At 42.4% G+C, this 17156-nt stretch overlaps 1 protein-coding gene across 1 annotated transcript in view; it reads left to right on the top strand.

The window, feature by feature from the left end:
• The window catches only part of LOC139371185 (membrane-associated guanylate kinase, WW and PDZ domain-containing protein 3-like), a 169384-nt gene that overhangs the window by 120081 nt on the left and 32147 nt on the right, over positions 1-17156 (top strand). The window contains exon 4 of the mRNA XM_071111351.1: positions 4668-4787. Coding sequence (XP_070967452.1) covers positions 4668-4787 — 120 coding nt within the window. The remainder of the gene's footprint in view (positions 1-4667; positions 4788-17156) is intronic.

Raw genomic sequence — 17156 nt, 5'->3', positions numbered from 1 at the left:
TTAGAGTATGTAAAATAGGGTCTAAGATACAAAATATAGTATATGAACATGAAAAAAATTTAGTTTATGCATTTTTTGATAATTGATGTAAAAAAGTGACATATTTCGCACATGGAATAGCCTTCAACAGACTGATGAGTGTCAGAAGAAAGTTATTTGTTTCTGGCCTTTTTGAGCCTGTAAACGAACCCACAAATGCTGATGCTCCAGGTTACATAACTACTCTAGTTTTATTGCTTCTTCAATCAGAACAACAGTTTTTAGCTGTGCTAACAAAATTGCAAAAGAGTTTTCTAGCCTTTTAAAATTATCAACTTGAATTAGCTATCACAACGTGCCATTGGAACACCGGAGTGATGGTTGCTGATAATGGGCCTCTGTACACCTATGTAAATATTGCATAAAAAATAATCCGTTTCCAGCTACAATAGTCATTTACAACATTTACAACAATGTCAACACTGTATTTCTGATCCATTTGATGTTATTTTATTGGACAAAAAATGTGCTTTTCTTTCAAAAAGAAGGACATTTCTAAGTGACCCCAAACTTATGAACGGTAGTGTATTTACAGTACCAGTCAAAAGTTTGGACACACCTACTCATTCCAGGGTCTTTATTTGTTTTTTCCTATTTTCTACATTGTAGAATAATAGTGAAGACATCAAACTATGAAATAACACATATGGAATCATGTAGTAACCAAAAAAGTGTTAAACAAATCAAAATATATGTCATATTTGAGATTCCCTTTGCCTTGATGACAGCTTTGCACACTCTTGGCATACTCTCAACCAGCTTCATGAGGTTGTCACCTGGAATAGATTTCAATGAACAGGTGTGCATTGTTAAAAGTTAAGAAGGAAATACATTTCACAAATGAATGCGTTTGAGCCAATCAGTTGTGTTGTGACAAGGCATGGGTGGTATACAGAAGATAGCCCTATTTGGTAAAAGACCAAGTCCTTTTTACGGCAAGAACAGCTAAATGTTTATTTAAAAAAATAATATGTAACCTTCATTTAGCTAGGCGAGTCAGTTATGAACAAATTCTTATTTACAATGACGGCCGACCCCGGCCAACCTATGTGACTCCCAATCACGGCCGGTTGTGATACAGCCTGGAATTGAACCAGGGTCTGTAGTGCCTCTTGCACTGAGATGCAGTGCCTTAGACCACTACACCACTCGGGAGCCCCAAGCTTGGGAGCCATAAGCAAAGAGAAACGACAGTTCATCATTACTTGAAGACATGAACGTCAGTCAACACAGAACATTTCAAAAACTTTTAAAGCTTCTTCAAGTGTAGTCGCAAAAACCATCAAGCGCTATGATGAAACTGGCTCTTGTGAAGACCGCCACAGGAAAGGAAGAACCAGAGTTACCTCTGCTGTAGACGATTAGAGTTAACTGCACCTCAGATTGCAGCCCAAATAAATGCTTTACAGAGTTCAAGTAACAGACACATCTCAACATCAACTGTTCAGAGGAGACTGCGTGAATCAGGCCTTCATGGTTGAATTGCTGCAAAGAAACCACTACTAAAGGACACCAATAAGAAGAAGAGACTTGTTTGGGCAAAGAAACACGAGCAATGGACATTAAACCGGTGGAAACCTGTCCTTTGGTCTGATGAGTCCAAATTTGAGATTTTTGGTCCCAACTTCATGCCTTTGTGAGACGAAGAGTAGGTGAATGGATGATCTCCGCATGTGTGCTTCCCACCATGAAGCATGGTGGAGGACATGTGATGGATTGGGGGGGCTTTGCTGGTGACACTGTCAGTGATTTATTTAGAATTCAAGGCACACTTAACCAGCATGGCTACCACAACATGCTGCAGTGATACGCCATCCCATTGTGTTTGCGCTTAGTGGGTCTGTCATTTGTTTTTCAACAGGACAAAAGGACACCTCCAGGCTGTGTAAGGGCTATTTGACCAAGAAGGAGAGTGATGGAGTGCTGCATCAGATGACCTGGCCTCCACAATCACCTGACCTCAACCCAATTGAGATGGTTTAGGATGAGTTGGACCGCAGAGTGAAGGAAAAGCAGCCAACAAGTGCTCAGCATATGTGGGAACTCCTTCAAGACTGATGGCAAAGCATTGCTCATTTGGCTGGTTGGGAAATTGCCAAGAGTGCGCAAAGCTGTCATCAAGACAAAGGATGGCTACTTTGAAGAATCTAAAGTCTATTTCGGTTTGTTTAAAACTTTTTTGGTTATTAGATGATTCCATATGTGTTATTTCATGGTTTTGATGTCTTCACTATTATTATACAAGGTAGAAAATAGTAAAAATAAAGAAAAAACCTGTGAATGAGTAGGGGTGTCCAGGGAACACTTAAACAACACAATATAACTCCAAGTCAATCACACTTCTGTGAAATCAAACTGTCCACTTAGGAAGCAACACTGATTGATAATAATTTTCACATGCTGTTGTGCAAATGGAATAGACAACAATTAGCAAGACACCCTCAATAAAGGAGTGGTTCTGCAGGTGGTGACCACAGACCCCTTCTCAGTTCCTATGCTTCCTGGCTGATGTTTTGGTCACTTTTGAATGCTGGCGGTGCTTTCACTCTAGTGGTAGCATGAGACGGAGTCTACAACCCACACAAGTGGCTCAGGTAGTGCAGCTCATCCAGGATGGCACATTAATGCAAGCTGTGGCAAGAAGGTTTGCTGTGTCTGTCAGCGTAGTGTCCAGAGCATGGAGGCGCTACCAGGAGACAGGCCAGTACATCAGGAGTAGTGGAGGAGACCGTAGGAGGGCAACAACCCAGCAGCAGGACCGCTACCTCCGCCTTTGTGCAAGGAGGAGAAGGAGGAGCACTGCCAGAGCCCTGCAAAATGACCCCCAGCAGGCCACAAATGTGCATATGTCTGCTCAAACGGTCAGAAACAGACTCCATGAGGGTGGTATGAGGGCCCGACGTGCACAGGTGGGGGTTGTGCTTACAGCCCAACACCGTGCAGGACGTTTGGCATTTGCCAGAGAACACCAAGATTGGCAAATTCGCCACTGGCGCCCTGTGCTCTTCACAGATGAAAGCAGGTTCACACTGAGCACATGTGACAGACGTGACAGAGTCTGGAGACGCCGTGGAGAACGTTCTGCTGCCTGCAACATCCTCCAGCATGACCGGTTTGGCGGTGGGTCAGTCATGGTGTGGGGTGGCATTTCTTTGGGGGGCCGCACAGCCCTCTATGTGCTCGCCAGAGGTAGCCTGACTGCCATTAGGTACTGAGATGAGATCCTCAGACCCCTTGTGAGACCATATGCTGGTGCGGTTGGCCCTGGGTTCCTCCTAATGCAAGACAATGCTAGACCTCATGTGGCTGGAGTGTGTCAGCAGTTCCTGCAAGAGGAAGGCATTGATGCTTTGGACTGGCCCGCCCCTTCCCCAGACCTGAATCCAATTGAGCATATCTGGGACATCATGTCTCGCTCCATCCAGACTGTCCAGGAGTTGGCGGATGCTTTAGTCCAGGTCTGGGAGGAGATCCCTCAGGAGACCATCCGCCACCTCATCAGGAGCATGCCCAGGCGTTGTAGGGAGGTCATACAGGCACGTGGAGGCCACACACACTACTGAGCCTCATTTTGACTTGTTTTAAGGACATTACATCAAAGTTGGATCAGCCTGTAGTGTGGTTTTCCACTTTAATTTTGAGTGTGACTCCAAATCCAGACCTCCATGGGTTGATACATTTCATTTCCATTGATCATTTTTGTGTGATTTTGTTGTCAGCACATTCAACTATGTAAAGAAAAAAGTATTTAATAAGAATATTTCATTCATTCAGATCTAGGATGTGTTATTTTAGTGTTCCCTTTATATATTATTATTATTATTATTATTATTATTATTATTATATATATATTATTAATCATTAAATAGATTGACAACCCTGTTTTGTAAACTTTGTAAACTTTCAAATTATATCAAACTCAACAGTTTTTTCATTGATGAAGACATGGATATCTGATGGTAGGGTGGAGTATGCAAAATGGGTCAACTTTGAACACTTCCATCTCCTGAATGTTTTGACATTCAGGTCCAAATAGTAACTGTATCATCACTTCTACCATTAGCAAACATGTATGGAATATTTCATTCAAATTAAAATGGGTGGAGGAGAAAGTGATTCAATTCATATGGAATGACTATATTGACTGTGTTGGGGGTAAAAAGTTAAAAGTGGGCTCAAAGACTCTGCTCCCAAGTAGATACTCAGCACCCTCAAAGCAAAGCACAGTTCATCTTCATGTTTCCCTCAACAAGTTGACAATGGAATAGTTACAGTAGCAGCAATATTGGTGTGACATCTAAATGATGCTGCAGGTGAGATAGAGGCTTGGCATGTAGCAGTGCCCTCAGTAATTGCCTTATGGGGGACATTTTCAGGGACTAAAGCTGGCATAAGAAGACAGAAACAGACATCCTGTTAATGAGAGAATGCTGTGAACCCCCTAATGCTAATATCACACAATCCCCATGTCCTTTTCTTTGATCTATCTGTGATACCAGTGAGCACGAAACAGGCCCTCCCTCCATATGTTTCCTACCCTTTGCATCAGTGTTCATGGGCTCATTCTATATTCAATTGTTATTGCATTCTCATATGCTCATGTTTGTATTTGTTTGTGTGATTAACAGGCACCACGCGGCTACCCAGAGAAAGGGAGGTACCGGGTGTGGACTACAACTTCATCAGCGTGGGAGACTTCCGTATCCTGGAGGGGAGTGGCCTTCTGCTGGAGAGTGGAACCTACGATGGTGAGGATTCACTAAAGAAGCGTTCAATAATTGATTAATAAACTTAGTAGTCAGTTGTTGAATTAATTACAGCTGCCAAGAGTGAATTGCATTGGCCAAGGCTAAATAGATTTATCAGGCAAACATTATTAAGAGGCTTGTTAGAGCTGAAACCTCCGATCACAAGGAGGCGAGGATACTCAAGAGCCCTTGAGCTGCTCTTTCCATTAAGAACTCCTTTAATCTATAGAGCGGCAATGTGCTGATAGGCTGCCCCACCTGATCTCCAACCTCAGTAGATCCTCTGTAGATGTTTTAACCTGCTGAACTGTCTGGCCAGCTGACTCCACTACTGCAGAGGCAGAGGAGAAGCTATCTATGGTTTATTCATGTATTTATGGCCCTCTCTACCTATGACGTCGCATGCTTCCAAAAACTACTGGCAGCTACCAGATGTCTTTATATGGCCTCCCATCCTTGCGGTATCCTCTCTGACAAAAGAGGTGTCCTCTTTATAAAGGAAAATCTGTTTAGTTTGTGCCTTGGTGATGACACGCTGAACTTGGCTGTTGTGTGAACTCCTGTATGTAAACATAGCAAATGTTGTTATAGCAGCAGATGACAGTTCATACATAGTAAAATACATATATATTTTATTTGCAGTGTTGACACAAGAATGTCTGTTTATGGGTTTTCCTGCTATTGTATGTAGTCACTCACAGTTTAATGAGTTGAATCAGTTTTACAGTTTTACTTTTTAATAGCACTTCAATGGCACATTAAGTACTCACCCTGCATTATGGGGTTGAATAGTCTCAGAGTATTTATGTCATGAAGAATTGGAGCCGAGGATTTTTCTCACATTGTCCAATGATTATGGCAATAGCATGATCATCTCTTCTCTTTAAGCTCAGTCTTTCATACATCAAATCCTAGCTGCTGTGGAATCAGAATGGAATGGACTCAGGCTTTGAATGTTAGAGGAGCACCTCTGGTCTAGTGATTGGCCCATATCACATATCCTTCTCTCCAGTGTCTTTTATCTGAAGTAAGAGTCTTACCAACCAGACGCACAGGGCCTCTGAAGGAGCTTGGTACTGGCAACTGTTGACAGTTTCAAGTTCAAGTTTCATGCTCAACTCAAAACTCAATAATGTACATTATTACTAGAAAAAAAGTAAAATAAGAAATTTGAAATACACAATTAAGTAAGTATAGTATATACAGGAAATATACAGTTCCAATACCATATTTGCAATGTGCAGTGATACTGGAGTGATGGAGGTAGATACAGTGCATTCGGAAAGTATTCAGACTTTTTCCACAATTTGTTATGTTACAGCCCTATTCTAAAATTGAATAAATATTTGTTTTATCCATCAATCTATACACAATACCCCATAATGACAATGTAACAAGGTTTTTAGAACTGTTTGCAAATGTATTAAACATTTAAAACAGAAATACCTTATTTACATAAGTATTCAGACCCTTTGATATGAGACTTTAAATTGAGCTCAGGTGCACCCTGTTTCCATTGATCATCCTTGAGCTGTTTCTACATGTGGTCAATTCAATTGATTTCACATGATTTGGAAAGGCACACAACTGTCTATATGAGGTCCCACAGTTGACAGTGAATATCAGAACAAAAAAATGTTCGTAGAGCTCCGAGACAGGATTGTGTTGAGGCACAGATCTGGGGAAGGGTATCAAAAATGATCTGCAGCTTTGACGGTCCTCAAGAACACAGTTGCCTCCATCATTCTTAAATGGAAGAAGTTTGGAACTACCAAGGCTCTTCCTAGAGCTGGCCAACCTGAGCAATCGGGGGAGAAGGGCCTCGGTCAGGGAGGTGACCAAGAACCTGATGGGCACTCTTACAGAGCTCCAGAGTTCCTCTGTAGAGATGGGAGAACCTTCCAGAAGGACAACCACATCTGCAGCACTCCACCAATCAGGCCTTTATGATAGAGCCAGACAGAAGTCATTCCTCAGTAAAAGAAACATGACAGCCTGCTTAGAATTTGCCAAAAGGCACCTAAAGGACTCTCAGACAATGAGAAACAGCATTCTCTGGTCTGATGAAACCAAGATTGAACTCTTTGGCCTGAATGCCAAGCGTCACATCTGGAGGAAACCTGGCACCATCCCTAATGTGAAGCCTGGTGGTGGCAGCATATGTTTTTCAGTGGCTGGGACTGGAAGACACATTAGGATCGAGGTAGAGATGAAAGGAGCAAGGTACAGAGAGACCCTTGTTGAGAACATGCTCCAGAGCGCTCAGGACCTCAGACTGGGGAGAAGTTTCACCTTCCAACAGGATAACGACCCTAAGCACACAGGTAAGACAATCCAGTAGTGGCTTCGGGACAAGTCTCTGAATGTCCTTGAGTGGCCCAGCCAATGCCCGAACAGGAACCCTATCGAACATCTCTTGAGAGACCTGAAAATAGCTGTGCTGCAACACTCCCCACCAAACCTGACAAACCTTGAGAGGATCTGCAGAGAAGAATGGGAGAAACTCCCCAAATACAGTTGTGCATTCTTCAAGGCAAAACTACTCCAGCTCCTTCAAGTTGGATGGGTTCCGCTGGTGTACAGCAATCTTTAAGTCATACCACAGATTCTCAATTGGATTGAGGTTTGGGCTTTTACTAGGCCATTCTAAGACATTTAAATGTTTCCCCTTAAAACACTCAAGTGTTGCTTTAGCAGTATGCTTAGGGTCATTGTCCTGCTGGAAGGTGAACCTCCATCCCAGTCTCAAATCTCTGGAAGACTGAAACAGGTTTCCTTCAAGAATTTCCCTGTATTTAGCTCCAGCCATCATTCCTTCAATTCTGACCAGTTTCCCAGTCGCTGCCGATGGAAAAACATCCCCACAGCATGATGCTGCCACCACCATCCTTCACTGTGGGGATGTGGTTCTCGGGTGATGAGACGTGTTGAGTTTGCGCCAGACATAGTGTTTTCCTTGATGGTCAAAAAGCTCATTTTAAACTCATCTGACCAGAGTACCTTCTTCCATATGTTTGGAGAGTCTCCCACATGGCTTTTGGCAACCACCAAACATATTTGCTTATTTGTTTATTTAAAAAAAAACATTTATTTCACCTTTATTTAACCAGGTAGGCCAGTTGAGAACAAGTTCTCATTTACAACTGCGACCTGGCCAAGATAAAGCAAAGCAGTCCGACATAAACAACAACATGGAATAAACAAACATACAGTAAATAACACAATAGAAAAGTGTATATAGAGTGTGTGCAAATGAGGTAAGATAAGGGAGGTAAGGCAATAAATAGGCCGTAGTGGCAAAAATAATTACAGTTTAGCAATTAAACACTGGAGTGATAGATGTTCAGAAGATGAATGTGCAAGTAGAGATACTGGGCTGCAAAGGAGCAACAAAATAAATAACAGTATGGGGATGAGGTAGTTGGATGGGCTATTTACAGGTGCAGTCATCTGTGAGCTGCACTGACAGCTGGTGCTTGAAGTTAGTGAGGGAGATAAGAGTCTCCAGCTTCAGTGATTTTTGCAATTTGTTCCAGTCATTGGCAGCAGAGAACTGGAAGGAAAGGCAGCCAAATGAGGAATTGGCTTTGGGGGTGACCAGTGAAATATACCTGCTGGAGCGCGTGCTATCGGTGGGTGCTGCTATGGTGACCAGTGAGCTGAGATAACGCCGGGCTTACCTAGCAAAGACTTGTAGATGACCTGGAGCCAGTGGGTGTGGTGACAGTATTTCCTAGCCTCAGTGCAGTGGTTAGCTGGGAGGAGGTGCTCTTGTTCTCCATGGACTTTTCAGTGTCCCAGAACTTTTTGTAGTTTGTGCTACAGGATGCAAATTTCCATTTGAAAAGGCTAGCCTTTGCTTTCCTAACTGACTGTCTATATTGGTTGCTATCTTCCCTGAAAAGTTGTTGCATATCGTGGGAGCTATTCGATGCTAATGCAGTACGCCACAGGATGTTTTTGTGTTGGTCAAGGGCAGTCAGGTCTGGAGTGAAGCAAGGGCTATATCTGTTCTTGGTTCTAATTTTTTGAATGGGGCATGCTTATTTAAGATGGTGATGAAAGCACTTTTAAAGAATAACCAGGCATCCTCTACTGACGGAATGTCAAGGAATATCTATGAGGGTGCCCATGTTTACGGATTTGGGGTTGTACCTGGTAGGTTCATTGATAATTTGTGTGAGATTGAGGGCATCCATCTTAGATTGTAAGAAGGCCCTGGTGTTAAGCATGTCCCAGGTTAGGTCACCTAACAGTATGAGCTCTGACGACAGATGGGGGGCAATCATTCCACATATGGTGTCCAGGGCACAGCTGGGGTCAGAAGGTGGATTCTTAAAATGTAGAAGCTGAAATGTTTTGGGCACAGACCTGGATAGTATGACAGAACTCTGCAGGCTAACTCCGCCCCCTTTGGCAGTTCTTTAAGCAATGGCTTTTTTCTGGCCACTTTTACGTAATGCCCAGCTCCCTGCAGTGTGCGGCTTAAAATGGTCCTATCGACAGATACTCCAATCTCCACTGTGGAGGTTTGCAGCTCCTTCTGGGTTATCTTTGGTCTCTTTGCTGCCTCTCTGATTAATGCCCTCCTTGCCTGGTCTGTGAGTTTTGGTGGGCGACCCTCTCTTGGCAGGTTTGTTGTGGTGCCATATTCTTTCCATGTTTTAATAATGGATTTAATGGTGCTCTGTGGGATGTTCAAAGTTTCTGATATTTTTTTTTTAACCCAACCCTGATCTGTACTTCTCCACAACTTTGTCCCTGACCTGTTTGGAGAGCTCCTTGATCTTCAACGTGCTGCTTGCTTGGTGGTGCCCCTTGCTTAGTGGTGTTGCAGACTCTGGGGCTTTTCAGAACTGGTGTATATATACTGAGATCATGTGACAGATCATGTGACACTTAGATTGCACACAGGTGGACTTTATTTAACTAATTATGTGACTTCTGAAGGTGATTGGTTGCACCAGATCTTATTTAGGGGCTTCATAGCAAAAGGCGTGAATACATATGCACACACCACTTTTCCGTTTTATATTTTTATAATTTTTTATATTTCACTTCACCAATTTGGACTATTTTGTGTAGGTCCATTACATGAAATCCAAATAAAAATCAATTTAAATTACAGATTGTAATGCCACAAAATAGAAAACGCCAAGGGGGATGAATACTTTTGCAAGGCACTGTATATCCCCCATAGTTAAGGAGGGCTTTGTCACACAGACTCACCCAGTGCAATGCCAGACCTGCCCCGCCCAGTGAGCTGAGGCCTCTTCCTTCTCCCAGGCGGTGCTGCTGGGATGCAGTTCATGCCAGGGTGGCCCACAGGGTCCCAGGTTTCATGCCAAGCAGACACAGCCATCTGTGCCAGGCTCTGAGAGGGAGTCCGTCTGGGCTCAGCCCTCACTCTGGCGCTGCTCTTCTGTGTGGTTCAGGTCGGGTCAGGCAGCACAGCACAGGGACAGCTGCCCAGAAATTAACAAAGCACATGGTTTGGGGCTGCTGGCATAACTGTTACCAGGAAATGGGAGAGTCTGTCTAATTCAAATTCTTGTCAAATGTTCTTGGGCCAGGGAATCCCACTGTGTTCATGATTCTGATTCCTATGAGAACTGTGAGTACATACATTATGAGTGTACATATTATATTAAACAGTAAGGTGACTCATCAACCTCTTGGCATTTGCCATGTTTAAGTAATGTCAAACAAGCCACCCCTTTGCTTGTCAGTTTATGAGGCCTCCCCGTAGTTTAAAATAACAAATTATAGCAGAAATCTCCCTTGACAGGGCGCTTTCACACTTCTTCAGATTTATGACACACTTTTACCCAGAGATATGTTTTTGTAAGTAATTAATCAACGTGCTACAGCATCTGACTGATGAATGGCAGAGACGGGCAGGGATTAGCGAGCGGCCCCCAATCTCTCCCTGCTATCTCTGTTCCACCGGTGTTAATGAAACCATCTCTGAAAAATGCAGATGAGTGTCATTTGGAGAACGGTGGTGAGTGTTGAGCCCATAGCGCGACACATGACAATTGGAGGGAGATGCTTTGATCCACTTTACCATACTGTAGCTACTATCATTCTGCGTGTTAGGGGCCCTTGACTGACAGAGATGGGGCTTTTCAAAGACACAGCTGAACAAGTATTGTTTGGTCATTGAAATGGAAGGATTTTCCACCAAGCATTGTGTTGTATTTGCTGCACTTGCTTTTTTTAAGTCTTTGTCCTATTTCCCCACTTTGTTACCTTATAGAGAGATAATAAAGCTGTTTTTTGAGTTTGTGCATATCTTCTATAATAGACGTACCTTCAATGTTTACATTTTAATAGATGGAGAGATAGATAAAAATGTTTATAAGATGAGAATAAGCACAGTTCAAATGAAAAGGAGATCAATTTTACAGAGGGTAATTATTTTGCTGAAAACCCTATTTCCCAGTGGCATCTTTTCCCGGTTCTTTAATTAAGCTGCTTATGAATTATGTTTCCACTGAATAGGCTCTGTGTAATTGTTACTTTTTGTATAGCAATGTAAGTATTTGACCTTAAAATGTAATATTGCCTAAATATAATTCCATATTACTCCCATGAACATATTCACATGTTTAGCAAACAAATACACGTAAAATATTGTCGGCTTCTCAAATCAGTGTGCACATAAAAAATATCTTAATGAATGTTGAATAATTACATTTTCTGTGCATTCATTTTTATAAACAGTGTTCAACAGCTAGTCGGAGATTGATCATCCCATGAGCTAAATTAGCAGATTACGCTCTATTATCTTCACAAAATATTTATAGGCAGTGTCACAAGGTTTTTCTTCATCAGGAGAAAAAACTCTCATAGATAGTTCATTGCTATATTCAATGATCAGTGCAATTGGTTGCTGAAAAAATCCCTAGTGGGGAGTGGGGAGACAGGCTTCTGACAAACATTTGTGGCAAATCTTTGGCCCAATTTGACACAAATTTACAGCAAGATCATATTTTCACATGCAAATTAGTTTTGTGGCAAACTGTTGCGGCAAATTTGCAGAGACTTGCAAACTTCTGGTAAGCAATTCTGAGAAACTTGTGGTGAACATTCTACTGATTGCTAAAAAAAAATGCTGCAAACTCATTATGAATATGGATATTAAATCAGGATTTTGGCAACATTGTGTATAAACAATATTGAAATGTTGTATCTACATAAACCAAATCACATATAACATTAAAAGAACTTGCTTCTCACAGAGTAAACTAAACATACAAAACATTTCTAAATACACTAAACAACATGTATTCAATGCCTTAACAGATCAAAACAAATCCAATACAACTTGAAATCATCAGGATTCTAATGAAGAAAAGAGCAAAGACGGGATATTTCCCAAATAAATTGTTTATTTAATATTTTTATGTAGCTACAACATTTAGATGAAATGTGAACACTACACCAAGAAAAAGCTGGGTTAAAAATGTGGTTATTTGGTAACCCAACGCTGGGTAAATATTGGACAGAACACACACTGGGTTATTTTGACCCAGCCAGTTGGGTTGTTGGGATTACCCAAATTTGGGATTACCCAGTCTTTGGTCTAGTTTTACCCTTACCACTCAAATGCGCCCATTCACTTTCATGCTGGTTTGACCCAGCAGCTGGGTAATTCTTTGTGTAATTAGGATATTTTCAGGAGGCGTGGCTTATTTTCAGGGGCGTAGCTTACATATAGTTATTTTCTGGCCACCCGTGAGAATAAATGTTATTCCTGTTCATCGTATTAAAGGACAACTCCGCCACTTTTCAACCTCATTCATTATCTCCAGCACCATACCAATGTCGACATATGTGAAAACAGCGTGTTTCTATGATCTGTGGTTAAAAATATAAGAATAAAGTGCTTCTCTGTGACATCACAGGGTAGGATTAAAAGTAAGAAAAACTGTGATTTTCAAAACCTGCAATGAGTTTCAAGGCAGAAGGAGGGTATTTTCTTGATCTCCATGTCACTGTGAATCTCAAAGTGTTTGAAAATCACACATTTTTTTTTTTTTTGAGGCATAAATGTTTTACTTTATATATTTTTCTACAAAACGTGGAAAAGTGCCTTTTTCACATACAGTACCAGTCAAAAGTTTGGACACACCTACTCATTCAAGGGTTTTTCTTTAATTTGACTATTTTCTACATTTTAGAATAATAGTGAAGGCATCAACTATGAAATAACACATATGGAATCATGGAGTAAATTGTTAAACAAATTAAAATATATTTTAGATTTTAGATTCTTCAAAGTAGCCACCCTTTGCCTTTATGACAGCTTTGCACACTCTTGGCATTCTCTCAACCAGCTAAATGAGGAATGCTTTTCCAACAGTCTTGAAGGAGTTCCCACATATGCTGAGCACTTGTTGGCTGCTTTTCCTTCCCTCTGCGGTCCAAACCCATCCCAAACCATCTCAATTGGGTTGAGGTCGGGTGATTGTGGAGGCCAGGTCATCTGATGCAACACTCCATCACTCTCCTTCTTGGTCAAATAGCCTTCACACAGCCTGGAGGTGTGTTGGGTCATTGTCCTCTTGAAAAGCAAATGATAGTCCCCCTAAGCGCAAACCAGATAGGATGGCATATCGCTGCAGAATGCTGTGGTAGCCATGCTGGTTAAGTGTGCCATGAATTCTAAATAAATCACAGTGGGAAACACACATGTGGAGATCATCCATTCATCTACTCTGCATCTCACAAAGGCACGGCGTTTGGAACCAAATATCTCTAATTTGGACTCTAGACCAAAGGACAAATTTACACGGATCTAATGTCCATTGCTCATGTTTCTTTGTCCAAACAAGTCTCTTCTTATTATTGGTGTCCTTTAGTAGTGGTTTCTTCACAGAAATTCACCATGAAGGCCTGATTTTACGCAGTCTCCTCTGAACAGTTGATGTTGAGATGTGTCTGTTACTTGAACTCTGTGAAGAATTTATTTGGGCTGCAATGTCTGAGGCTGGTAACTCTAATGGACTTATCCTCTGCAGCAGAGGTAACTCTGGGTCTTCCTTTCCAGTGGCGGTCCACATGAGAGCCAGTTTCATCATAGCGCTTGATGGTTTTTGCGACTGCACTTGAACAAACTTTCAAAGTTCTTGAAATGTTCTGCATTTACTGACCTTCATGTCTTACAGTAATGATGGACTGTCATTTCTCTTTGCTTATTCTTGCCATAACATAGACTTGGTATTTTACCAAATAGGGCTATTTTCTTTATATCAACCCTACCTTGTCACAACACAGCTGATTGGCTCAAACACAATAAGAAGGAAAGAAATTCCACAAATGAACTTTTAGCAAGGCACACCTGTTAATTGAAATGGATTCCAGGTGACTATCTCATGAAGCTGGTTGAGAAAATGCCAAGAGTGTGCTAAGCTGTCATCAAGGCAAAGGATGGCTACTTTGAAGAACTTCAAATATAACATATATTTTGATTTGTTTAACACTTTAGTTGGTTACTACATTATTCCATATGTGTTATTTCATAGTTTTGATGTCTTCACTATTATTCTACAATGTAGAAAATAGCAAAAATAAAGAAAAACCCTTGAATGAGTAGGTGTGTCTAAACTTTTGACTGGTGCTGGTACTGTGTTTCTACATATGTAGACATATGTATTGTCTTCAACCAGGATCTCAGCGACCACTGCCTCATTGCCTGTATCCGCTACGGATCCGCAGTCAAACGCTCCCTAAAACACTTATGTGAGCAGGCCTTTCTAATCGACCTGGCCCGGGTATCCTGGAAGGATATAGACCTCATCCCGTCAGTTGAGGATGCCTGGTCATTCTTTAAAAGTAACTTCTTCACCATTTTAGATGCTCCGTTCAAAAAATGCAGAACTAAGAACAGATATAGCCCTTGGTTCACTCCAGACCTGACTGCCCTCGACCAGCACAAAAACATCCTGTGGCGGACTGCAATAGCATCGAATAGTCCCCGCAATATGCAACTGTTCAGGGAAGTCAGGAACCAATACACGCAGTCAGTCAGGAAATCCAAGGCCAGCTTCTTCAGGCAGAAATTTGCATCCTGTAGCTCTAACTCCAAAAAGTTCTGGGACACTGTAAAGTCCTTGGAGAACAAGAGCACCTCCTCCCAGCTGCTCACTGCACTGAGGCTAGGTAACACGGTCACCACCGATAAATCCATGATTATCGAAAACTTCAACAAGCATTTCTCAACGGCTGGCCATGCCTTCCTCCAGGCTACTCCAACCTCGGCCAACAGCTCCTCCCCCCCCCCCCCCCCCCCTGCCGCAGCTACTCGCCCAAGCCTCTCCAGGTTCTCCTTTACCCAAATCCAGATAGCAGATGTTCTGAAAGAGCTGCAAAACCTGGACCCGTACAAATCAGCTGGGCTTGACAATCTGGACCCTCTATTTCTGAAACTATCCGCCGCCATTGTCGCAACCCCTATTACCAGCCTGTTCAACCTCTCTTCTGAGATCCCCAAGGATTGGAAAGCTGCCGCAAAAAGCTGGACCCAAACAGTTACAGACCTATATCCATCCTGCCCTGCCTATCTAAGGTCTTCGAAAGCCAAGTCAACAAACAGGTCACTGACCATCTCGAATCCCACCGTACCTTCTCCGCTGTGCAATCTGGTTTCTGAGCCGGTCACGGGTGCACCTCAGCCACGCTCAAGGTACTAAACGATATCATAACCGCCATCGATAAAAGACAGTACTGTGCAGCCGTCTTCATCGACCTTGCCAAGGCTTTCGACTCTGTCAATCACCATATTCTTATCGGCAGACTCAGTAGCCTCAGTTTTTCTAATGACTGCCTTATCTGGTTCACCAACTACTTTGCAGACAGAGTTCAGTGTGTCAAATCAGAGGGCATGCTGTCCGGTCCTCTGGCAGTCTCTATGGGGGTGCCACAGGGTTCAATTCTCGGGCCGACTCTTTTCTCTGTATATATCAATGACGTTGCTCTTGCTGCGGGCGATTCCCTGATCCACCTCTACGCAGACGACACCATTCTGTATACTTCCGGCCCGTCCTTAGACACTGTGCTATCTAACCTCCAAACGAGCTTCAATGCCATACAGCACTCCTTCCGTGGCCTCCAACTGCTCTTAAACGCTAGTAAAAACCAAATGCATGCTTTTCAACCGTTCGCTTCCTGCACCCGCACGCCCGACTAGCATCACCACCCTGGATGGTTCAGACCTAGAATATGTGGACATCTATAAGTACCTAGGTGTCTGGCTAGACTGTAAACTCTCCTTCCAGACTCATATCAAACATCTCCAATCTAAAATCAAACCTAGAGTTGGATTTCTATTCCGCAACAAAGCCTCCTTCACTCACGCCGGCAAACTTACCCTAGTAAAACTGACTATCCTACCGATCCTCGACTTCGGCGATGTCATCTACAAAATAGCTTCCAATACTCTACTCAGCAACTCAACTGGATGCAGTTTATCACAGTGCCATCCGTTTTGTTACTAAAGCACCTTATACCACCCACCACTGCGACCTGTATGCTCTAGTCGGCTGGCCCTTGCTACATATTCATCGCCAGACCCACTGGCTCCAGGTCATCTACAAGTCCATGCTAGGTAAAGCTCCGCCTTATCTCAGATCACAGTTCACGATGGCAGCACCCACCCGTAGCACGCGCTCCAGCAGGTGTATCTCACTGATCATCCCTAAAGCCAACACCTCATTTGGCCGCCTTTCGTTCCAGTTCTCTGCTGCCTGTGACTGGAACGAATTGCAAAAATTGCTGAAGTTGGAGACTTTTATCTCCCTCACCAACTTCAAACATCTGCTATCTGAGCAGCTAACCGATCGCTGCAGCTGTACATAGTCTATCGGTAAATAGCCCACCCAATTTTACCTACCTCATCCCCATACTGTTTATATTTATTTACTTTTCTGCTCTTTTGCACACCAATATCTCTACCTGTACATGACCATCTGATCATTTATCACTCCAGTGTTAATCTGCAAAATTGTAATTATTTGCCTACCTCCTCATGCCTTTTGCACACAATGTATAGAGACTCTCATTTTTTTCTACTGTGTTATTGACTTGTTAATTGTTTCCTCCATGTGTAACTCTGTGTTGTTGTCTGTTCACACTGCTATGCTTTATCTTGGCCAGGTCGCAGTTGCAAATGAGAACTTGTTCTCAACCAGCCTACCTGGTTAAATAAAGGTGAAGAAAAAAAATTGTGCTAGAGATAATGAAAATTAGGTTGAAAAGTGGTGGAATTGCCCTTTAAGTTTGTATGCTGCAAATGAAAATGTTCTTTGAATATTTTTGCACGTTATATATTGCAATATAATAACAATACTACTAATAATAGTATTA

This window comes from Oncorhynchus clarkii, chromosome 17 (genome assembly GCF_045791955.1).
Source record: "Oncorhynchus clarkii lewisi isolate Uvic-CL-2024 chromosome 17, UVic_Ocla_1.0, whole genome shotgun sequence".
In the NCBI taxonomy this organism is placed as follows: domain Eukaryota; kingdom Metazoa; phylum Chordata; class Actinopteri; order Salmoniformes; family Salmonidae; genus Oncorhynchus; species Oncorhynchus clarkii.
The sequence above is the reverse complement of the archived record's forward strand: the minus strand, read 5'-3'. Positions and strand labels throughout refer to the sequence as shown.